This window comes from Lepisma saccharinum, chromosome 24, assembly GCF_977018435.1.
Source record: "Lepisma saccharinum chromosome 24, izLepSacc3.1, whole genome shotgun sequence".
NCBI lineage: Eukaryota > Metazoa > Arthropoda > Insecta > Zygentoma > Lepismatidae > Lepisma > Lepisma saccharinum.
Genome location: NC_139252.1, coordinates 54,044,572 through 54,069,859, shown reverse-complemented (window position 1 = coordinate 54,069,859; position 25,288 = coordinate 54,044,572). Strand labels below are relative to the sequence as shown.

General features: G+C 39.2%; 1 protein-coding gene across 5 annotated transcripts in view; it reads right to left on the bottom strand.

Moving 5' to 3' along the window:
- Positions 1-22,982, bottom strand: part of LOC145977990 (nuclear distribution protein nudE-like 1-A) — a 61,200-nt gene extending 38,218 nt beyond the window's left edge. For all 5 annotated transcript variants that reach the window (XM_083110345.1, XM_083110348.1, XM_083110347.1 and 2 more), the window contains exons 1-4: positions 22,753-22,982; positions 14,455-14,679; positions 8,875-9,028; positions 3,952-4,100 (exon numbers count right to left, since the gene is read on the bottom strand). In XM_083110345.1, coding sequence (XP_082966471.1) covers positions 3,952-4,100; positions 8,875-9,028; positions 14,455-14,540 — 389 coding nt within the window. In that variant the 5' untranslated portion in view covers positions 14,541-14,679; positions 22,753-22,982. The remainder of the gene's footprint in view (positions 1-3,951; positions 4,101-8,874; positions 9,029-14,454; positions 14,680-22,752) is intronic.
- Between the last annotated feature and the right edge of the window lie 2,306 nt (positions 22,983-25,288).

Genomic DNA, 25,288 nt, shown 5'->3' with positions numbered 1-25,288 from the left:
ACGAAATGACAGATATGTTTTACAACATAATATACGAAGCATTTGACGCGTGCATCCCCTTAAGACGCCTTACCCCTCCTAAATATCCATGCTGGTTTACCGCCAATATAATTAAAAAAATAAAAGCAAAGGCTCACCACCACCAAAAATGGAAGCAAAACGTAGGTAACCCAGTTCACCATGCCAACAAATTTAAAGAACTCAGAAAAGCAATCAAAAAAGAAATATCAGCCGCCCATAATAATTACTTGGTCGACATCGAAAGCAATATTCAAAGTGACCCGTCACTTTTCTGGTCGTACATAAATCGCAACAGGCAAAACAAACAGTTTCCAGTTTCTTCAAACAATGAACCCATATTAAACCTGAATACCGTCGCTGATGAATTTGCGAAATACTTTCAATCTGTGTATGCAAACAATACGGCAAAGTATAACCTCGAGATCATGGCGGGGCACACAGAGTGCAAAACGCTAGATTCACTCAACATTCAGATTATCAGTATGTCTGAAATTGAAGCAGCTGTAAAAAAATTAAAGCCAAAGAAGTCGGCAGGGCCAGACAAAATCCACCCTACATCTTCAAAGGATGTGTAGACATTTTAAAAATTCCACTCTTTATTATCTTCAATGCGATATTATCTTCTATGCAGTTTCCCGAACGGTGGAAAGTTACTGCTGTATGTCCAGTACCGAAATCCTCGGAGAACAGAAACATACAAAACCATCGTCCTATAGCTCTTTTATCTGCCCCTGCTAAAATATTTGAGCAAATCTTATATTGCCACATATATAACCATGTCAGAGAAACCTTTTCTGAATACCAGCATGGCTTTCTGCCCAACTGCTCAATAGAAACGAACCTTGGCGAGAAACTGCATTATATAAGCACGGTGCTAGATGATGGGGGGCAGGTGGATGTAATATACACTGATTTTTCCAAAGCCTTTGACACTGTAAATCATGATGTACTACTAAGTAAATTGGGCACTTTCAACTTTTCCCTTCCCCTCAGGAAACTTGTGGCGTCATATTTAATGAATAGAAAACAATATATTTCGTATAAAGGCCACACATCCAGCGAATTTCTAGTACGTTCCGGAGTACCTCAAGGGTCGAACATAGGACCTCTTCTCTTTCTTCTATTAATCAATGATTTACCAGAGCATTTGATTAATTCTAGAAAACTGTTATTTGCAGACGACCTGAAATTCTTTCAAAGAATAAAAAATATTGAAGACTGTGTCTGTCTACAACAAGACATAAATAGGTTGAGTGCGTGCAACGGTCTTTCTCTTAATGCAGCAAAATGCTATTCTGTTACTTACTCTAAACAAAAAACGATCTTAAATTTTCAATATAAACTTAATAATACCAATCTAAAAAAATCTGAAACAGCAAAGGACCTAGGAATATATTTTGACTAAGCTAACTTTCACTCACCATATTAACAAAGTAATAGGCAACGCTTACAAACTTATCGGGTTCATTATTAGAATGGGCAGAGACTTTCGAGACACCCAAACACTTACGGTATTATATTACTCATTAGTGCGTTCAAAACTTGAATTCGGGTCTGTTGTATGGAACACTGACAGTATAGTACAGACTACAAAAATAGAGCAAGTACAATCAAAGATGTTACGTTATAGGAAGTATAAACTTGAAGGTACTTATCCCAAATTTGATTCGTACAGTAATCTAATAGAGGAGCTCCGAATGCACAGGCTTGACGATCGAAGGACAGTGCGCGACCTGCTGCTGCTCTGGAAAATATATAATGGAAAACTTCGCTCTCCTCTTTGGATCTCACAATTTAAATTACGCGTTCCTAACAATAAGACGCGACCCAATCATCAAACCTTTTTTGTGAATAGAGCGCGAACAAACATTGTCAAGAAATCCCCTATCTGGAGAATGAGTACTCTCTACAATGCCTTGGAAAAGCGTAACAAAAATATTGATTTGTTCTCTATGCCATATATACAATTTAAAAACTGTGTAATGAAAACAATATCAAATAACAGTCACTGAAGCATGTATAAAAACCTGTATCTCTGAACTCTCTAACTGGGCGCCAGCCTGTTGAGTTCATTATTGAAAATAAATAAATAAATAAATAAAACTGGTTAGGGGGAGAAACTTCTTAACCTAAAACCCCCCTCCCCACAAACATATGTGTGAATTATACGATGTACATATTTTTCAATGTTATTAAAAGTAAAAATAAATTACTCGATTAAAATAATTATTGTGATTATTAATTAGAAATTAATTTGTTACTTTCATACATATCAGATAGTGTAAAGCAGCTAATTCCTTTACTAACCGGTTAAAGATGTTAATAAATTATGGCAGTTGAAGTGGTTTTATTATGTGTAAGTTATTGTTTAGTTTGTGCACTATGTTAATATAAATCAATTAGATTTCATAGTTATTATTGTTTTGCATTCTTGTTTTACTTTTATTGTGTGTATTGATGTAGATTTGTTAGTGATCTCTTGAGAGAGAAAGCATTCAACACTCACAGCCACACTAATTTGTGTGTGTTTTCGATATTATTCTTAGTAAAGTATATTTGAAATTAAAAGTGATTGCTTATCTTTTCTTTGTTATAACAAAAACTGTCCCCCCCGGGAAATTTTTGATGGGGGGATTTTTGAGGCCAAGATTATTGGTGGGGGGAAATCACCCTCGTCCACTCCAGGATTTCGCACCCTGAACCCAACAATCCAGAAATACAAGAAAAAAGGAGCGAAAAGAACAAAACAGATCAGCCTTTCCACGTTTCTTTCCGTATGGGGTAAAGACTCAGCTGGGTTTTGTCTGCCCATGACGTCACACCCGCGGCAGTCGCGAAAAGAGGCGTGTCTGACCCCAGCCTTTCCTTCTAGTAGTCTTGGGTGTGGTGTACCATGAGCTTCTGAAACCAGGTGAAACAGTGAATGCCGTTCACTGCTGTCAACAACTCATCAATTTGAACCATGCATTGATCGAAACGTGCCCAGATTGGGCGACAAGACACGGAAAAGTGATTTTGCAGCACGTCAAAGCCTCATCACACACAGCGAAAGGCATCAGACACACCATTTCTGCACTTGGCTGGGAATTCTTGCCCTGCCTGCCATACTCACCAGACTTAGCCCCTTCGGACTACCACTTGTTTTCATCGATGTCTCACTCACTTTCCCAGCAACACTTCAACAATTACGAAGATGTCAAACAATGGCTTGCTGACTGGATCATCTCAAAATGTGAATGATTTTTCTGGAAGGGCATCCACAATTTGACAGACAGTGCACAATGTATAGCTAGCGATGGCGCATACTTTGAATAAAGAATTTGTTACCTTTCTCCCCAGATACACTTGTTTTCTTTCGGATCAATTAAGAATTATTAAGCGGCACACCTGGTAAGAGCAGTGCTTTCTTTCTGGGAAGAAAAGTTCTGCCATTCTTCAAGATTGTTTGTGATTGTGTTCATCATAAGGACTGCTCAAAATATTGTGGCATGTAAATAAATGATCCTGCATCCACACACACACCTTTTGTTAAAATAATATATCCTATTTTCATCTGTAAAAACAGACACTGGTTAACATTATCCTATTCTCCCAGGCAACAATAAAAGCAAAATAACTAATAAAAATATATCAGAACCTTTATACACGTGTTGAATTTATAGGAAATGGATAACTGGGTTAAGAAAACTAATGCACGATTCCTGGAAATGAATGAATTACCAGTCTGTAGACACCCTGTTTTTCTGTTGATCAGACCACAGTGACATGTAACGTGCAAGTAGCACGGACCCCTTCAGTATGGAAAAAAGCATTCGTCAAGCATACACGACCAACAGGCAGCGATGACACGTTACAGCATACCTTGCACCTTCAGTATGAGATCAAGACGTCAGTTTGCACATAATGCAAGGAGCGGTTCACATACATTACCTCTTCGCTCTCTCCAAGTCGTCGTTGGCTTGTTCTAATTCCCGAATGTACTTGTGCCACTCATCCTTGAGTGCTCTGTAGTTTGACAGCTCCTCCTGAAGATCCTGGATCTGGGAGTGGCTTTCTCGTTGAACCTGCTCCAGCCGGTCCTTAAAAAAGAAACGTAAACATGATGAATTTCACAGACAATAAAAAGGATTCAACATCACACTTCAAGGTAATAAGTACTACCGAAATTAATAGAAAATAATGTAAAACAGCTTTGCGGAAAACGTGAGTACCTTAATTATCTATTACCGCGTGTCTCATTCCCATAGTATGAATTACTTTTTATGTTGATGACAGGATTCATTTCAGTACACCCTACATGTGGAATCTTGAAGAGTCCCCCTCAGAAAACTCCTATGGGCGACCATGCACTTGACCAATGTGTTTACTTGAACATTGCCTGTGTTTCATACTAAGGGTAGATATGTTTAGTATTAAAAGTACAGGGTGGCTCAATAAGTCACTTAACACCCTCAGTACAAGGCCACTGCGGCATGGAATGTGAAAATGGCGATGACCAATCATTGCCTGGCCAAGGGGGAACCACATTGACGCCACCCACACGGTCGGCGGCCATCTTGATGTCCGCCATCTTGAATTCAACTTCACACTGTAAATTGTTCGCGACAACCATTCATAATGCACAGCTCTTCATGGATATATCCGATTAAAATCGTGTGCAATGGCATGCGAACTTCTCTCCCTAGACGTCACTTTGATCTCGATGCATTACCGATGCGCTAAACAAATTTTAAGGCATTTTTCTAACACCTCGAAAAGGAGCAAATTGGTACAAGAATTCAGTCATAACTATTTACTGGTTAAAGATACGTCGAAAAAACCTTCACCATTGCATTTCTCGTGAAATTCTAGCCCATTTTGATATGTCGCACGACCCCCTTCCCATTTAAAATTCTGAAGTTGAATTCAAGATGGCGGACATCAAGATGGCCGCCGACCGTGTGGGTGGCGTCAATGTGGTTCCCCCTTGGCCAGGCAATGATTGGTCATCGCCATTTTCACATTCCATGCCGCAGTGGCCTTGTACTGAGGGTGTTAAGTGACTTATTGAGCCACCCTGTATAGACTTTTTCATTATATGAAAAACAAGGACTATGTTGAACATCTCTAGCACACGCAAAAATACACAGATTCTAATTGTTTCTTTTTTATCGTGTAGGTAAATAAATTGCCTTTATTTTGATATATAACACATGTATAGCAAGACCAAAAAATAAATTGTTCCAGATTGTTGAAAATCACATAAAATGCCCGGGTTTCTGAGTTATTGCCAATTTAAATACCCTGGGATTCAATGTGTTAATGACTAATTACTAAAAAAAATCAACACAGCAAAACAATTATTTAAACTTCTTTATAATTGTAGTTACTCACAAAGATCTCCCTTTCTTATGCCAATGGATTTCTTCCTTTCAGGTTTTGTGTCGTCACGAAAATTTACCAGGATGCATAACTGAAGCCATCATACAAGTTGATTGGGAGAAAGCATGGGCTGAATTAAAATTGTGAAGTGTTACCCACAGAATACACAGCGAGAACTTGAACTTGCCATTGTACATAAATCTTCTAATGTGCAAGCTTCACCGGTGAAGCTTACATTTTCCATGTTGCACAATTGGATAAATTTCTTCAGATTAATTTCGAAGGCTCACTGCCTTCATTCACCAAGGGTATAGAAAGTATGCCCAACCTCCCAACCACCAGGCAACGCAACATGACAGAAAGCACAGATGACACAAGCCAGGAAACATACACCAGCACCACCAAATGGAAGAAAATGCAACTAGCATTGCCAGGGAATTAACAAAGAAGTGACATGCTACCATCTCTGCTCCATACATACCCTTTGTGAATGAAGGCAGTGAGATTTCGAAATTAATCAGAAAAAAAATATCCAATTGTGCAATGCGGAAACACGAATCTTCATGTAGGTAATAATTAAACAGAGTTTACAGGATCCATTACAAATGTAAGCTTTCATTTGATACCTATTTTCATTTAAATACAGTCAACTCCCGATTCAACGACCTTTCACAGTTCCCGGGAAAAGGGTCGTTATTTCGAAGGGGTCGTTATTGGAATTTGCACCAATTTTCAGGTTAAAGGGAGCTCAAACGGACACAAAGATGCCTAGGATATGGTAACAGCATTTATCCTGGTAGTTATACAACCTGTTATGCACAGAATGCGTGTTGTGAGAAGGAAAATAGAACATGAAAAAGTTTTCACAAAAGAGAATTTAAAATAATGTTACTTTCTTTCAATTGTGCACAGTCGTTGCTCTTCCAGGAAATTCTTACAATTCTAGTTAATGAGAAACCCGTTTCCACTGAGGAAAGGAAAACAATCTCTCGCTTATTGCAAGCGAAACTCGAAGAATCTTGACACCAGTCAGACTGGTGCCAGCAAAAGTCTGGAGATAATCGGGCAGAATGAATGTTGGATTTTATACGGGTTTACTGGAGCATTGTCTGTTACAAGATTAACTGGTAAGATTAGATCTCTCGGGAGAAACAACACAACCTCTCTAGGTACCAGACAAAAAAAATAAAGGCAGGGCTGTAATTTTCATTCTGGTTCGGCTGTGTAAAATACATCGTAAAAAAGAGTCACTTTTCTTTTTTCTTCAACCAACTTCATTCACCCTCCTTCCCCATTCAAGGGAGCAGTCCAAACTCCTTCCTTGACTTGCATTGTAATCCAGCGTGAAAAAGGAAATGCGCAACTTGCGATCTATTTTCACCCTAAGCGTATTGTAGGACAGGTCATTAAACTACGTGGCAGTTGATAATCAGTTGATAATCATTCATGGCAGTTGATAATCATTCGGGTTTGGAATTGAATTTCACTTTAAACTGTATATTTAGTCCCGATTAGCCCATCAGCATAAAATGAACTGAAAACAAGCTTTATGAAACTGCGCATTTTCACATGCATTTTCACATATCAAAATGGTAGATCATTATTTACCTGTTTAATGTTGAATTTAGGAGTATTCTCGATGTCAAACACCCACCCCTCCAAACGTTTTAACCTTGAATAATGTATTTTTAATCAGTCTCAGCGACCATTCCTACATTGAACACACTTTTTTTTTTTCCTCCACATGAATGGTTCTGAAGAAAGGTAAATTAAATTTACAGTTGTGCTTATCAGAAGGCGCAGAACATGAAGTTATTTTAACTCTTGTTTTGCTTTCTGGAGATGGAATTCGTTATCCTCAAATCAAAACAGCTTTGCCAGATTCAAAACAACAACTTTTTTCTTTGCGCTGGATGAGTCATCGCTGTTATCTGCAAGCAAGAGCTTAGCAGACGCTAGACAAAACACTGGCGCCAGCTGCATCCTAAAAACAAAGAGACCGGCTGGAAGTTCGAGCAACAGGTGGCGGAAGAGAAAAGTCCCAGCATTTTAAAGATAAGGCAACTATCGAAGACGGAACTTTTAACAGCAGTGTAAAGAAGAAAGAAATGACCCTTGCTTTACGTTTACCACCACGCAACAGACAATAATACGGGCAATATTTCCTATGCAGACAACAGCATTAAAAAAAATATATAATAAATAAATTTTAAAAAACAACTGAATTCTGCAATTATCAACATTGCCGTGCACACCAGTGGCGGAGAATGAGCTGGGGAAAGGGGGTCGTCCCTTTTTGTTTTACTTGTTCTATGGTTTTTGTTCGTTTTCAAGAATATATCCAGAACTGGTTGCCCCATTTTAGACGTCAAAGGAAAGGAAGAGGGATGGGTCCTTTTCCACCCTCGCCTGTAATCAGCCCGCATCAGCAAGAAAATCGTGGCTGAAACAATCTGCATCGCAACCCCCCCCCCCCCCCCCAACGTTTCCTGACAGGAAAAGAGGGAGAAGTCAGTAAGCCAACGGAACACTTTTTTTAGCAGATATTACGACATCGACACAATTAGGAAAACGTATGAAGTGGGAAATGGGAGTTATGATGCACGTAAGATCGAAGTAAACTTTTGTGGAAACCTGGATGTCAACGCATTAAGCGGGTTGACGATCTTTAGTTCACCTATGTGGTTTTGATTATCTCTAACAGTTTCGCTTTTTTATGAATGAAAGCGGTTACCGGAAGTTGTCGGCTACAAGGCCGAGAGTTGCTCACTCACGGGAACCTGCTGAACTGGACAGATGGGCCAGACTTCCAGGTGCCACACATCTGTATTTTCGAACATTCCTGCGATCTTATCTCTCAAGGTGGTGTATTTATCGATGAAAGAGCTTGACCTGCCATACACATTGGCAAAGACTGCAAGTCCAACAGTCATTTCGGGCTGCTCCCACCCTCCCCCGCGAGTTTTCAGCAGCTCTTAGGACAAGGAAACAAAAGGTCGATTTAAAATAACATCCAAGCACATTCGATCTTCTCTTCTCGCGTATCCAAGAGAAAGCGTGGCAAAACAAGCCTGGCGCGTTGGGTAGCGGCCGTCGGGTGCGGGGTAACATTGGTGCACTTGAGGGAGGGGAGGGCAGAGGTCAAGTGCTATTGGATATCACTCAAGCATAGTGTGGTGGTGTCTATTTTTAGTTCAGACCCAATTGTGAGCGGTAGAGCGCTCGTGAAGGAAATGAGTGGGGAAAAAACAACGCATTTTTCGGCCGATTTCCTTCAATTTTTCAACTTTTTTTTTTCAAATTTTTCTATCTTTTTCTAAATTTTTCACGGTTCCCGGGAAAAGGGTCGTTACTTCGAGAGGGTCGTTATACCCGGGGTCGTAGAATCGAGAGTTGACATGTATCCTGTGTATCTAAAATGATAATAAGCCTATAAGTTTATAATGAAAGTAAACACTGATTAGCACAATTGTTTAAAACACCCTGGCTTACCCTAAGCATTTCATTTTCCTGCTGTAGCCTGTTGTTCACGGATCGCAACTCCCTGTTCCGCCCTTCCACCTGCTCCAGTTGGGTCTCGAGCTCTTGTTCCAGTTCCCTGGAGTTCTCCTGGAACTCTTCCAGCTCATCCTGGGCTTCTTGTTTTCTGAGGGAGGAAAAGATAACAACCACTTAGAAAGGTCAAACAAAAAAAATCAAACTACGAAATAAAAGAGAAAAAAAGTTTCATAAAAGAAACAAGGTTATTTCATTTAAATCATGTGCTTTTTTTTTAAAAAAAATCAGTGATTTAAATACCTTACAGAATAAAGTACATATGTAATTTGTAGATATCAAATAACTTTGCTGAAAGTACACTGATCTCATAATCAATTGTTAGTGTCACATATTTTTGGTAAATTAAAAACAAAATTTGGGTACGAAAACAGAATCGATTTCGGGTTCAAAAGTGGTAAATGAAATAAAATGTCGGTGTTACAGCGGTGAATAATCAAATCAAAAGTGCTATATAAAATGACATTTTGGTTTTAAAATAGTGAATATAATCCTAAATTTGATTTAAAAACTGCACTTATTACACAAAACAAACTTTTTCCTTCTAATAGCACATTTATGTAGTTAACAGAGTATTAAGTTTATTCCTGTATCAAGGGGTCCATTTTTGCTTGTCAAATATTTACAGCAGAATTAATCCATTTTCCGTGAATTCCATAACTCACAGGATACTTCAGACTTCAAAAAGTGTCACGTCTGTATATAAACAGTAAATTTCGTGTTTAAGAGTATATTTCGCATTTTGCAGTTAATTTCCCATTATTTCGTGACAAAACAGGGTAGGAAAATGCACCTCACACCTTTCAGAAACATGAAAATGAACACTACAGCACGTCATTTCATATTTCGTGTTTTCATCAAAAACGAAATTTGCATGCCTGTATCAATTGTGTTTAATAGGCTCTTATATACACATACATTTCAAAGAAAAAACCTGAGAACAAATTTTATGTAACGACACAGTGAAGCTGATTTGAAAGAATATGTAAACTGTAAACATGCAAAATTTGTGTTGCTTTAAAACTCTTAAAAACTTTCATAGAGAAAAATAGCAAATATTTTGTGTACAATAACATACAAAATACTAATCATGTATTGTAGTGATAACATTTTGCTCCATATCCCTTACCACTTGCAGTTTGAGTACAAGTAAATAACAACCACACACCATCCTTTATCCTCCCGGCCATTATCGAACATTTGCTGCTTATCTACTTCATCATGGAAATGACACATAATCGACCTAGGAGTTGTAGGTTCAGAGAAGCATGGGAGCAATCAAGGTGAAATAGAGGATAATCGGGTTATTATCCAATATACAGGATAAACAATGCATGCCCTAAATTGAAGGGCAAGAACAAGGGTGTTTTAGCCTTTTGACACAGCATTAGGCTGAGAAAATGCTGAACTTCCATGAAACTATGGAGGTGGTAGTTTGCTACAAGCAGTTCTTTTGCAATGTAGTATAGCATTGTATGCATACACTACAGAAAGGTAAGGTTGATCAGAAAACAACTTTCACATTAAAAACATATCTACATGAAGTGTGCTGAAAAACAAACAAAATTTTGTGTGTTGTTTTTTTCTTAAATAACCTCCATACGCCTGATGGGAGATATACAGGGTGATTCATACAAAACTGACACATTGCATTATCAATATATGCGAACTAGAATAAAGCTAGCAACAAGTCATTACATCTGAAATGTGGTATAAATATGGGAGTTTAATAACCTTTACATTACATGCTGAAAGTATCCTCACCCCTGAAAGCACAGCTGGACACATTCTTCCATGTTTCTGGTCGTTTGTTCAAGTAAGTTGTTGTCAATACCGGTTATATATTGTTTATAATGCTCTCTTTCAATTTGTCCAATGCCCGAGGACGTGTTTCGTACACTTTTCCCTTAACTTAAGATACCCCTACAGGAAGAAGTGGGGGAGGGGGTTAAGTCAGGTAATCTCGGTGGCCATAAGTTTAGGAAATTCAGGAATTTATCCGGTCCTCAAAGACACTTTGGATCAGCACCAAGGACTCATTTGGTGCATGGCACGTGGAGCCATCCTGTTGCGAATCCCCTTGACATAACTCTATGTCATTCTTTCATTCAACAAACACCATGAAACTTCGTAGCATGTGTACTTAATTTTCACAGCAACTGAGACAATATGGCTAAGAAAGCTACCAAATTCTTGTGAGACTAACACGGAACATTACGGTGAATTCCAATTGAAATAAAATGTGAATGAAATGTATTTCCCGCTGAGTGTATTATGTTATGCACAAGCAGGATTTATATCTTCCACTACAACATGGTACCAAGTAACATATAATATCTTAAACTACATACGATATTTCAGTTTATCTTTTCCATTTATAAGTACACATATGAAGGTATGACAGACTCAAATTAAAACAATATATCCATTGTTACTATTAAAATTCCAGAAATTGTTTCCATAAGCTGGAAACACTGGTGCTCTTCTACATTGTAATTTTTTTTCGCACAAGAAATATCGATCTGTTTTCAATAAAACTTTGCATGGTTGTAGGAATGTACCACTGCTACATACTATGATTTCCTAATTCACTTCAATCTATTGTGGGGGGTCATAGGGGTGTGTCATATGACTTCTTTTTTAATTTCACATTCACTAAAATGCAAGTCTTCAAGAAACAAGAACCATTTCTCGAGCTACGATTTTGTCTGTACTTTGTGGCAAGTTTGAAAAGCGGGCACTTCAAATGTTCCTGTCCGTAGGGGATGTGCCAGTAGGCTAAAGGTTAAAGAAAAAAAGGTAAAAAAAACAACCTCAAAATGATATTTTATCCACTCTGTAAAGAAGCTTCCACATCTTGAAACTTTGCTGGAGGTGAATGATGACGAGATTCTACACATAAATATCTCAAAAAGCTACTAGGAACTGATATTGTAAATGCAGGGTGTCCGGAGTGGGACTGACAGTTTTTCAAAGTGTGTTATTTTAATATGTAAAGGAGTGGCTATAAACAAAAACATACATTTTGAAGGCAAACTCGTCAAGCTTCACAGTATAGCTCCACTGCTTGTACAGAGAATGTCCAGCCTGTATTCAATCTCCTAACATGTGTTCTGTAGCATCTTAGGCGTTACATAAGCAAGAGCTTTCCGAATATGGTTCTGCAGTTCTTGTAGATCATCTATCTTATAGCCAGAATACACCATGTCTTTGATATACCCCTAAAGAAAGAAATCCAGATGCACTGCTATTAACTGTCATGTTTCCTCAGGCACTTGGGGTTTACTGCCACCATGACATTTAATCACACTCCATGTCAATAAAAATTGTTCTTTTCATGCCTTGATGATGATACATGGCGGAGGATCCTTGTGAAACTAACGACCAAAGTTTCATTGCACTTCCACAAAACATTTTGTCTCTGCATACCACCACATTGTGCTTTTCCTGTACCAACGCCATTTATATTTGAGTAACACTAGCGCCGCCATTGTCCTCCGTGGCCGTGTGGTCTAAGGAGTTGTGTTTGGGCTCCAACTGTGGGACAGCATGGGTTCAAGTGTGCCTGAGTTCTTGGCCTGTGTATACAGAGGCTGTTCAGCGTATATTTGACCAAACGCGATTCCTTCCCCTTGTGCTCAGAAAGAACTTGCCCAACCTTGGTCAGGCACGTTTGTAAGTGTAGCGTGTGAGCTGTAAAAGAGTGGTTGTGTTTTCTCACTGGGCCGAAAATCCTGCCCAAACTGAGCCACTTTTGGGAGGAGTACGTTGTATAAATTTCCAAGTGTTTGCGTTTTCTCGCTTGGCCGAAAATGCTGCCAAAACTTAGTCGCTTTTGGGAAGGTTATGTTGTAGCCCGTTATGACACAAAGTTCAGTGTGTCAATGATCAGAAAGTAGTGTAAGAGCAAGGATTGTGACGTTCGTTTGACTTTATTCAAGAATGTGATTGGCAAGTATAAGGATTGCATGGCCCCAGCGTTCAGTTCTCCAACGAAGGAGACGAGAACACGGCCGTGCACACAAGCCACCACCAGTATGCAGGTGCAAGGTGCGGTTAACAGTTTCCAAAGACATAGTTAGATGATTCACCATCTGTCTTTGGGTCCGCGGATTCTCTTGGATGGCCATTCTGCGAAGTTTCGCCTGCTGTCGCAGAGAAGGTGAGACTAATTCCTGTATAGTTAAACAGCGACCTCCATTGGCTAGCAAATGTACTAGGGTGAAAATTTGGTTCATTAGCTGCCGCTTGAGACCAAAAAGAGCGCAATAGGTCAAAAAGTCGTGACTGTGTAGCAGTTAAAAGACAAGCATGTACATGGACCCTCGAAGAATCATTAAAATGAAAAAAAAAAAAAAAAAAAAAAAAAAAAAAAAAATTACAAACCACATTTTTATTCAGAATCGACGTACATCTTTTTCAAAATAGGCACCATTGACAGCTAAGCAAGCATCCATATGCTCCTGCCACTTTGTGAATGTCTTTGAAAATCCGTTGTCAGGTAGCGAACTGAAGAAAAGTTGCACTGCGGTGACCACTTCTTTGTTTGTCATGAAATGACGACCACGTAAAGCTGCCTTTAAAAGTGGAAATAGACAAAAGTCGCAGGGTGCAAGGTCCGGGCTGTATGCAGTATGCTATGTGCACTTAGCTCTCTCACAGACATATGCCTATCATTACGAATAATTGCTTCAACAGTATTCACTAGCGTCTCATTAATCACGGACGGTCTTTGTCCAGGATTCGGAAGCAAAGCGCCTGATTCGCGCCCATCTTCGAACAACTTGTGCCATCGGTACATTGTGGCTCTACTCAATCTGTCTTGATCGGCATATGCCTGTTGAAACATTGCATATGTTTCCGCAGCACTTTTCCCTAAACGCCAACAAAATTTTGGCATGTCGCTGTTCATCTTGAATACTCATCGCGAAAAGCAATGTTATACACAAAAACCTGGAGGGGTAAACGAAACACGTTCCACGTAAATCAACACAGCTGCTCACTAACGTGGTTTCGCAACATGTGACAACTTGCTACGGAAACAGAATGAGGCATCCTACACGACGCAACTAGTGCCGAAACCACAGGCAGTGTTGCCAAGCCAGGAAACAATCTGTCTCACCTTCTCTGCGACAGCCTTTGTATATAAAAACAAACATGCATAAGTTAAAGCAACATTAATAACATTAACATTGAACATCACAGTTTGAGAATTGGGACAGTCTAATGCCTTATACCATTAATTTAGTATATTTTAAAAACCTGGTCTCTGGCACCATGCAGGACTATCAACTTTACTTTTCTCACACAACCTGCGAACGGTTAAGATAACCTGCAGACTAAAGTCTGGCTTCCATTCCGTGTGTTTCCCTGCAGCGGCCAACAGAAATTCTGCTCCTTTCTTTTCCGACATTTCTCCGTGTCTCAGTGGGCGTCAAGCTTTAGTAAAACATGAAAGAATATGCCAAGCTCTTCAAAGTTTGAAGCAATACTAAAGAAGCTAATAGTACTACTTACTCTTGCTTATACTGCATGGCTAACTCCCTCCAGTACTGAATCTCCTCCTCGGTAGAGCTGAACTCGGGCATTTCTTCATCCATCATTGCTCACAAATATCGCCTTGGAAAAGGGTGGTTCAAATTCCCATGTGGTGACCTTCCAGATGCTAGGCTTCAAATGTGTCAATCAGCTGTCCACAACAAAACCTGCTCTTCATTCTTCAGCGTAAGACTTCTAGGTACTCTGGAAAAAATACAATGAAACGTGTAAATAAATAATAATGCACCACAGCTTACAAACTAAACCCTGTCCTGCCTACCTCTCGAGCAAGCAAGCACAATCAAGTGTCTGCGCAAGTAGTGATGTAAGATGGCTCCAGCAATGAAGATGCGAGAAGGAACAGGATTGCGTGGAGGGGGCGAAGTGACTGGAGCCACCAGCCCTTGTAGCAGCGTGTACTATTTCACTCTGCCCACTATATTTCCCCCTCTTCTCTGCCGGTTTGTGTGGCCTTGCTCCAGAGATAAACAATGACTGGGTATAAAGATTAATATGCATGCATTCCAAAATTATTTTAAGATCTCATTTCAGTAAATATGTACCCAGAGGAACTTCAATTTCATGTTGCTCAGAAAACCAGGGCGAAAAAATATTGTGGGAAAATGTAAAATCATGATTTCACTGTAAATGACTGCCAGAGAAAAATATGATACTGTAGGCCATTTAGTAATATCGTAGGTGAGATTCTATACTTCCACAACAGTAAGCACATTGCAGACATTTTATTCTCTTGTTTTTTGTTGTTGCAAAAGCCATGGACCCAACTAAGATAAAGCTACACATTTTGAAATGTGACCTTAAAACATATATTTATTAATTAGTACAAGATTGGATTAAAAGCAATTAATTCTTGTTCCTACTGGTAAGACCACAATTAACTAAGCAATACATTCTAATATATGGCCAATTCTACCATATCACTGCAGATTTTACAAGTCAGTTAACAAGAGTGCAACAACTTTTAACGGTATGTTTATTACGCTGATTTAATAGTGCATGTAATGCAGAAAACACAACATTAAGAAACATATATTGTACTGGTCACACATTAAAAAAGCTAATGGAAATTTCCGTAGTGAACTCAAAATTATTAAAAACACTATTTGAAAATTCAGGCACCATACCGACCTATATTCATCTACCCTTGAAAGTAAGGATCTGCTCTGATAAACCGTACTTGAGGCATACCTAAATAACAGTCTTGAATGAGAAAAAAACCTTCTATAAGTTGGAGTGACTAATCATGTACAAATGTAGTGACTTTGCATGATGCAGAAGAGTTAACTGCAAAACCTGAAGATGGTATCTGGAAATTGGAAGTTGGGCCAACCGCGATCATTTATACAGGGTGCTGAAATAGAAAAGTAATTCAAAGTTTGCAGAACACACATTGTTAAGTTACAGTTTTTTTGCAACACCCTGTGTCTCACATTAAAAATAAAAGCTTTACCAAGCCCAGAATTCTTGGTTTGAATGATTGAATTATTGATTTGAGTCCACTTTACGCACAGAAAGGCTACTTGGAACTGAACATACAGTTTAAAGTGGAATCCGAAGCACTGTGTGTCTCCACTGGAACCCCTTCATTAGGCAACCACTGCTCCATCGGGGAGCCCCCAATACTTGGTTTGAATCTAACAAAATATATTCTCTATGGTTGTTCTGATTATCACCATCAGTCATTTGCACTGATGAAAAGAAGCTTGAGAGGATAGTGTGCTAATAAAATTGCAAATGTTTGGAAGCAGTATGTGCGTTGGTTGTCACAAGAAAGTAATAACAAGGGCTCGGAAGTTGAACACCCATAAATTGCCAAAAAAGACCTAAAAATATCAAAAAAGGACCTAAAAACTGAAAAAGGACGTATAAATGTGATCCAAATTAATTAATAACTTCAGTTTTAATTACATATTTAATGAATAAAAAAAATACAAAATTCTGGTGGTATGAAACACACAGTGCGAAAAAACTATATGAACGAAATGCATCTTCTTTCAGTCCAAAAATGTTTTTCTCTCGTTTCAGAGATGGTTCAAATATATTTATTTACAGTAGACTCGCGATTAACCGAGGCTCCGGGTTACCCAAGGGAGTGGTTAGAAAACGTCGTGCTTCATAACGCAAACCCCTGTTTGTTTATGGAGTCGAGTCACCGTCCGCGTTGCACGTGTTCATTACATTGTCGGTGTATCCGATTGTTATGGTGGTGTTTAAGTCTGTGTAGGCCTATTCTAAGTGGAACAAGTAATCTTCTCATTTATGTTGTACTAGTAATAAATAATTACTATACAGTTTTAAGTGTTGTTTCATCATTTACGACCTATTAGCACATTATCTCCGTATTATCAGAGTTTTCCGTATACAAGGTAATCTCGGTCCCAATTAGCTCGGATAATCGCGAGTCTACTGTATTTCTTTACTACAGAAAGGATGTTTAAGAGGTGATGAACTGATGATGATACGAATTGAGAATGGGCAGTAAAAACGTAGTCGAAATAAGGTGAAGCTTTTTCTGACCTACAATGACCCAAAATGAACATATATTATGTAACAAAATGATATTCTTTTATTGCAATAGCCTATTACTTATTACCTTGTGAGAATTTATCGCAGAAAACATAATTCTTAAAATTTCATTTGGAATTTAATTTTGATAACTAATTTGCACAACATTACTAATAAATTCAATAACTTATTAAGTGTTGACGAGAGAGATGTACACTCTACTTCCTAGTTTCATCCCGTCCAATATATTGAGGTAAAAAAAAAACACTTAAAAATAGGCACATCTTCACAGGGAATTTGATCTGTGTTGTTGTGCACACAGAAATATATGCATGAAAAAAAATTGTTACGCGGTTGGTATAATGGTGAAAAGAAAAGTGATATCATTATCTGGACCCAAAAAACACAATTAAACCAGGGTGAGCACCACGCTCACACATATACCAACGTAGGGATAACATTATTTTTTGTCCCTAATTGGACTTTGTCGAAATGTAAACTGTACGCTTGACCCTCCGTACCCCTGCGAGAAACTGGAAAATTTTTAGTGGGCTAGGAAGATTATCATTCATGTGAATGTTTGTAGTCGTTTTTAGCTTGCGGAGATATGTTACAAGTGAGAAATTAGCGATTTTATGCGTAAGATTTATGACATCACGCACAACATGATCGACATCAGGTCTTACTAATCGGCCAGAGACAAGACACCTTCGTGTTCCGATGGGCACAACACTACTGCAACCTCTCGTTCAGACATCACACGATGATTGTGTATGTTGTTAGGGTAGGTTAGTTAGGTTTGCTTCCATTAACATAAATACATTGAAAATTTATTTTTCATGGTATTAGAGCTAAACCTAGCTGACCGTCATAACACAAAGATGTTTAACTTTCATGCGATGAGTGGGACCTACCAGCCAGCGTGCTCTGTACATGGTGAGTGGTATTAGATTCGTCTACCACTTGACACATTTCTTCTCTGCATGCAAAGACACTATTATTACCTTACTCCACGCAACTACTGAGTGGAAACTGCATCCCTTCAAGGTACGTATATAATTTATTTTGAAGAATTAGGTCATGATGGTAGTAATTATGCGTTATCATTGTACATGTTTCAAGTAAAATATTTTGCAAGGTATAAGAAGATTTTGTTGTTTATGAACGTATTCAGTTGATTTTAGCTCGTAGAAATGTGTTATAGTGAAGTAAAGTAAGTCTGTTACTTTACCTTGAAGAGCCTGAAGGCTTCGCACAAGTGAATATAGCACCCAAAACGACATTCTACAACAGCCACTATAAGTTTACATAGTTAGGTTAGGATTGCTAGGTTTGATACTAATAGTTATTACTGATGTGTTCTTTCGCTATTTGAGCGTGAATACTTAATAATAAAAAGCGGCAAAAGCACTCCGAAATGGCAGGTTTTTGCTTACACGGGTCATACTTTGTGATCGAATATCTCACGTTATTTGTCTCTTCCGCAAACTGAAACTAAATTTATATTACGTAAAACATCATAATCTGTCTATTAATACAAATTTCAACGCAATTTTCGAGGGGGTTTGGTGGGTAAACAGCCCCATGAAAACTGCTGTTTAGTGTCAGGAAGGTTCCAATTTACTTCTGCAATCATATGAGCTGCGGTAGCTCAGTCGTTAGAGACCCAAGTTCGATCCCCGGTGGGGGAGAACCCGGACATTTTTCACCCTGTTCAAGCGGTTCCGGCACCCACCCAGCATTGTGTAAAGTGTATACCTGGAGGAAAATCTGGGGGTAAAGACGGCTAGGTGTGTGGTGCTGATCACATCACCCCCAGCTCCGCCAAGATCAAGAAAGTGTGGGGTCCTAACCCCAAACTCCCTATACACCTTCAAAGCACAAGGGAGCACTTTACTCTTTTTAATTATATGATACTAACTGTTGCCTTGCCCATGGGAAGCATGCATTCTTCCATAAGGTAATTTTTCTTTTTTCCGCATTGACACATGAAGATACCAAAAATGAAGGCTAAAATTAAACCTAAGAAGGTAACTTACCTCTTTTTACCAAGGCCAGGCACTGAATTGTGTGTCAAAGTTAAATTTCAAAGTCCAAAAATGAAATAACTCCTATGTTGAAAGTCCTTGATGTCCTTATCCACAGAATACCACCCTCCACTCCCTTCCCATCATAAAAATAAGAAGTTGCAAATTATCCCATCCCACAAGTCATTTAGAAAAACAACCCTCCTGTTTACTGCCTGCAGTTGCCAAAAATAAATAATTAATTCCAATTTCTGAAGTCGCATAAATGAAATCCAATGTGTGAAATGTCCAATCCGCCAATATATCACACAAATAACATATTGAAATCGCAAATGTTCCCATTGCACAAGTCGATCATAAGAAGAAAAAGAAAAAAAATCAGATGTGCACCTGTGTCATGAATCCATGATCCGAAATCTTCAGACTTGCGCCTGTGATATGAATCCATCATAGAAGTTCTGAAAAATCTTTTTGACGTAGATCTAAAAAATTAACTTCCACGCTATTTGCAAACACGGTTTGTGGTATGTACTACTTTACTATAGGGGCTGACACCTATAAATAATTTATTTCCCACTTTTTTACATTGCTAACGTACTATTCTGCATTGCGGAACATTTCTTTAGGTGAAATAATATATATATTTTATGCAGTGTTGCAACCTTGTTCACCGGAAAATACCTACTTTTGTACCAGGATTTGAAATTATGCTAATACCTCGAAAACCATTGACGTTAGCCCCACAAACCATTTCCCATAAGGTAAGGTTAGGTTAGATTAGGTTAGGCATGTATAGTTAAAAAAAATTAAAAAATTAAAATACTAGATACGTCATGTTATAGTGAAAACACGGCGAGTTTGAAACACTGACTACGGGGTTTACGTCATCTGACACACGAAACATTGTGCTCTCGTGCAGAAAGCAAATGGCAGCAGCAGAAACAGCATGTCGGGCAGAGATTTTCGCAGAAAACAACATGCATTCGCATTAAAATGGATCAAAACTACCCCAACGAGTACTAGTTTACTATCCTTCAAACAGATTTCGGTTAATATGAGATATCGCCCGGACACCTTTCACTCATTTATTTCCTTAATTTTACCACTGGTACTTACCTATTTTGCCTTGCGGAACATTCTTTAAGGTGAAGTTATGCCTTTTTCCATAAAATAGTGTCAACTTTTCATATTAGGATTGATTATTTGTCGGTAAAAATTTACTATCCTTCGGACACCTCTATTTTTTTGGTTTCGTCAATTTTTGACATTGATACTTACGTATCTGCTTCGCGGAACATTCCTGAAGATGTATTAACGTTGTTTTGATGAAATTAATTGCAATCTTTCACATTACCAGAACGTCTTTCTGGTAGGTGTTTTTCCTTGCCTGAGACACAATATCGCGAGTACACCTTCCTACATAATTGCACGTCCGGCTTCTCTTTTGCCAAATTTTTGACATTCGAACTTACGTATCTGCTTCGCGGAACATTCCTGAACATGTATTGACGTTGTTTTGATGAAAGTAAGAGCAATTTTTCACCTTACGACTACTTCTTCCTCCTACCTTTCCATTTGCCTCACACACAACATGGCGCGGACACCTTCGTAAATAATAACGCGTAGGAATGACGCATCGGCCTTGTTTTTTCTCGATTTTCAATTGTTATACAGTGTTTCAACCTTCGGAACCCAAGAAATGCCCGTCGACAAACTTAATCAGATCTATTTCTTTTTAACTTTATTTTTCGCATTCTGACACCAAATTTTAACTATGTATCCCAACCTAACTGAACTAACCTATCCACGCACCAATGGTTCGTGGGGCTATCTTTTTCACTATTGAAACCTTTGCATGTCCCTACTAACCTATCCACGCGCCAATGGTTTGTGGGGCTATCTTTTTCACTATTGAAACCTTTGCGTGGCCCTACTAACCTATCCACGTGCCAATGGTTCGTGGGGCTAGCACCAATGGTTCATGGGGCTAGCGCCAATGGTTCGTGGTGCTATCTTTTTCACTATTGAAACCTTTGCGTGGCCCTACTAACCTATCCACGTGCCAATGGTTCATGGGGCTAGCGCCAATGGTTCGTGGGGCTATCTTTTTCACTATTGAAACCTTTGCATGTCCCTACTAACCTATCCACGCGCCAATGGTTCGTGGGGCTAGCGCCAATGGTTTGTGGGGCTAGCGCCAATGGTTCGTGGTGCTATCTTTTTAACTATTGAAACCTTTGCGTGGCCCTACTAACCTATCCACGCGCCAATGGTTCATGGGGCTAGCACCAATGGTTCATGGGGCTAGCGCCAATGGTTCGTGGTGCTATCTTTTTCACTATTGAAACCTTTGCGTGGCCCTACTAACCTATCCATGCGCCAATGGTTCGTGGGGCTATCTTTTTCACTATTGAAACCTTTGCGCGGCCCTACTAACCTATCCATGCGCCAATAGTTCGTGGGGCTAGCGCCAATGGTTCATGGGGCTAGCGCCAATGGTTCGTGGTGCTATCTTTTTAACTATTGAAACCTTTGCGTGGCCCTACTAACCTATCCACGTGCCAATGGTTCGTGGGGCTAGCGCCAATGGTTCATGGGGCTAGCGCCAATGGTTAATGGGGCTAGCGCCAATGGTTCGTGGTGCTATCTTTTTCACTATTGAAACCTTTGCGTGGCCCTACTAACCTATCCACGCGCCAATGGTTCGTGGGGCTAGCGCCAATGGTTCGTGGTGCTATCTTTTTCACTATTGAAACCTTTGCGTGGCCCTACTAACCTATCCACGCGCCAATGGTTCGTGGGGCTAGCGCCAATGGTTTGTCCACACCCGGCACAAACTTTACAACACACCCACCACACGTCATTCTCCAAACCCTCGATGTCAAAAATTGACGAAACTAAGAAGTTATAGGTGTCCGAAGGATAGTAAACTGTTACCCCCAAAGAAGCGAATTTACAATATAGAGAATGTCTCCAATTTCGTTAATATTTGGTATAGTAACTCAATTGCGGCCGTGGTGGATCAGTCGGTAACGCGTCTCACTAACATGCTAAAGGTCCCGGGTTGGATCACCAGCCGGTTCAAATCAGGGAATTTTCCAACGTTGGAAGCGGCCCTGGTGCCCACCCAGCATCGAAATGACATGGGTACCTGGGGGAAACCCTGGGGGGTAAAGGCGGTCAGGGGTGTGATACTGATCACATCACCCCCACTCACGACCGGATTCTAGCCGAAGAAAGTGTGGGGCGTTACCCCCCCACACCCGTTATACGCCTTCATGGCGTGGTGCTAAGCACAGGGGAACACTTTACATTTTTTTTTTATAGTAACTAAATTTGGCCTTCTAATCACGAATCTGTTATTAAAATGCGGGTGTCACGTGTGGAAATCGGGGAAAAAAGCCAATACAAGTGGATTTTTTTAGAGGTGTATCGCATTGTTAACGAACAAAATTTTAATAACAACTTTCCTGTCTTGATTATGGATGATTAATTACGCACTACCAAGATTCTCTTTTCTGAGAGGCTTTTTGTGAAAACACTAGCCAAGGTCAATACGAATTATAACGTATTAAATTGTGCTTTGTTTCAAATTCTTTTATGCATACCGTTCACAACAAACTATTCAAAATTCACACTTTGGAACCATGAATCAAGAGTTTCACTTGAAACTTGTTTCGCAATACTAGGCCATACTCAATTAACGGCCTAATCCTGGGCTTACCTTTCACTCAAATTTTTGTTAGAAACTTAATGGTGACACAACAAATTAGATGCTCCAACTGACAGTTCTCTTCAGCACTCTTCTACAAACACAACACAAAACGCTTAATAGTGTCTTGAATCAATATATAAATAAGAATTAGCATCAAACAAGCCTAAACCACTTTCCAAATGTTTCTACTCGCATTGTGACATGATTACGATTGTGACTTCACAACCGAATTCAAAATGGCGTCGAGGCAAAGTCAATATAAACTACACATACCAGTCATAGGATTTCCGGTGACGATACGTCAACTATCAGCGCCGCGATTGCCAGATTTGCCAAAATGATCAACCAATTTTCGGAGGCTACTTAACGATTGTGTGTTTACATTAAGTTACCATATTATATTTATATTTCATTGACACTTCTTTGCTCCTAAAATACTTATTGTGAAATTTACTTTGAACTCCATGAAGAACTAATTTATAATTTTTCAAAGTAAAGGGGCGATATGTGATATATAAAATCAGGGTAGAATTTCACGAGAAATGAAGTGACGAAAATTTTTCCAACGTGTCTTTAGCCAGCAAAAAAGTTCTACGCATATCTTTCACTTACGATATCTGCACATTTTAATGTTCTCAATGTTCCTGTGAGCACAGTCGTTGACGTCTCTCACACTCACATAGAACATTTTGCAATATAGAAAGTGCAACATCATCGCAAGCAACAACTATGTCTTCTCTCAGATGGTCAATATCAAGGACTTTTAGTGCATACACCATTGTCTACAAATATTTCTGAAGGTAAAGGTCCTAAGGTGTTAGATCTGGCGAACGTGCTGCCCTTTTAATAGATCCCCTGCCATCAATCTACCTAGAAATGTACCATGACGAAATTGTCAAAATGTTCCCATCGTGTGGTCGCACTCTGACCTGTTAAAAAACTCTGGAAGAAGTATCATATGCCGTAAGCTAGGATGAAAAACCTGTTCACTTAACAAATCCAAGTAGCCCTCATCATTGAAGGTTGTTTTTAACACCTCGAAAGAAAATGGTTACGAGCATGTAGTAATAGCTTTTTGCTGGCTAAAGATACGTTGGAAAAAAACTTTCTTCACTTCATTTCTCGTGAAATTCTAGCCTGATTTGATATATCACATCACCCCCTTTCCTTTGAAATTTTTCCGTTGAATTCAATATGGCGGACCTCCGCTTGACACGCACAATTAAGGATCTCCCTGCGCCTAACCTGTTTCTGTCATGACCAATTACACTCAGAATAACTCCTTTACATTTTGTAGGGGGTGTTAAGGGGCATTTAACACATCATAGTATAATGAGACTTTTATCAGTCACATAGTTACACATATTATTTTGTATCTTCTGATTCCATTGCAGTCCCAGTATGATTTTTTATATGTTTTAGAGAGTATGGCATTAGGGACCAAATAAATATTTTTCACGATATTTGGTGGACATGTTTTGGGATATTCAAGGTTAAAGGTCAAGGTCACGTGACAATATTTTATTTATATCCAAAGGTAGGCTTGTTAAATATCACTGTAAAGCTTCTTCAATTCCCTGTACAATAAGCTTTATTTGAGCTTCCTAGACGAAATAAGGGCAATATCTGCGAACTTTGACCTTCAATAACTTGAAAATTACAAGACGCACAAAACTCAAAATTTTCACAGTTACTAAGTTCCAGTTTCAACTCTCAAAATTTCATGAAAATCTATTGTTTTTGTTGTTATTTTGGTGTTTAAATTCCACTTTATGCACAGTAAGGCAAATCGGGCCTGGACCTAAGATGGGCAGGTTGTGAGCTGTGTTGATTTCGTATGGAATGACTCACGTGCGGTATATAGACATATTCCTCGAAATCTCATCTATACATTGATGTACCATACGCATCATAATTTTATTTCATAATAATTAAAGGTACCCCATTCAGATGGAAAATCCCATCGATTTGGATAGGAGAAAAACACGTTTGCCCGTTGTTAGACTCAAATCCTAGTTTGTAGTCTGATGTGACGTCACCACAAACATACCCCATTGCTGATGCAACCATTTTTCGTCGTCTTCTTCTAAGAGAACCAAACCCATCAAGCCTAGCCCAATGATACATATATATTTATATATCATTGGCCTAGCCTAACCACCACAGATTATTTCTACTATCCTAAAAAGAACTACCAGCCAATGGCAAACTGTTGTAGCACCAAACACTACCTTCTTTTTTATTCATTTAGCTTCAACATACGCAAAATTGCTTACTATAGACGCTTATATGTACGCCACTGATCGTTGTCCAATTCACCCACTGGGCCTCCCCTCATGGCGCAGTGATAGCGTCATTGCCTTGTAATCGAGGGGTCCCGGGTTCGATACCCGGTGGAGGCACAAGTGGTTCGGATCCCACTTTAAACTGTAGGTCCAGTCCCAATTAGCCTTACTGTGCATAAAGTGGACTTAAAACATCAACTCATCATCATCATCCAATGCACCCTTCTGACGACCCGGTTTCCTCCCAAGTTTACCCTTGA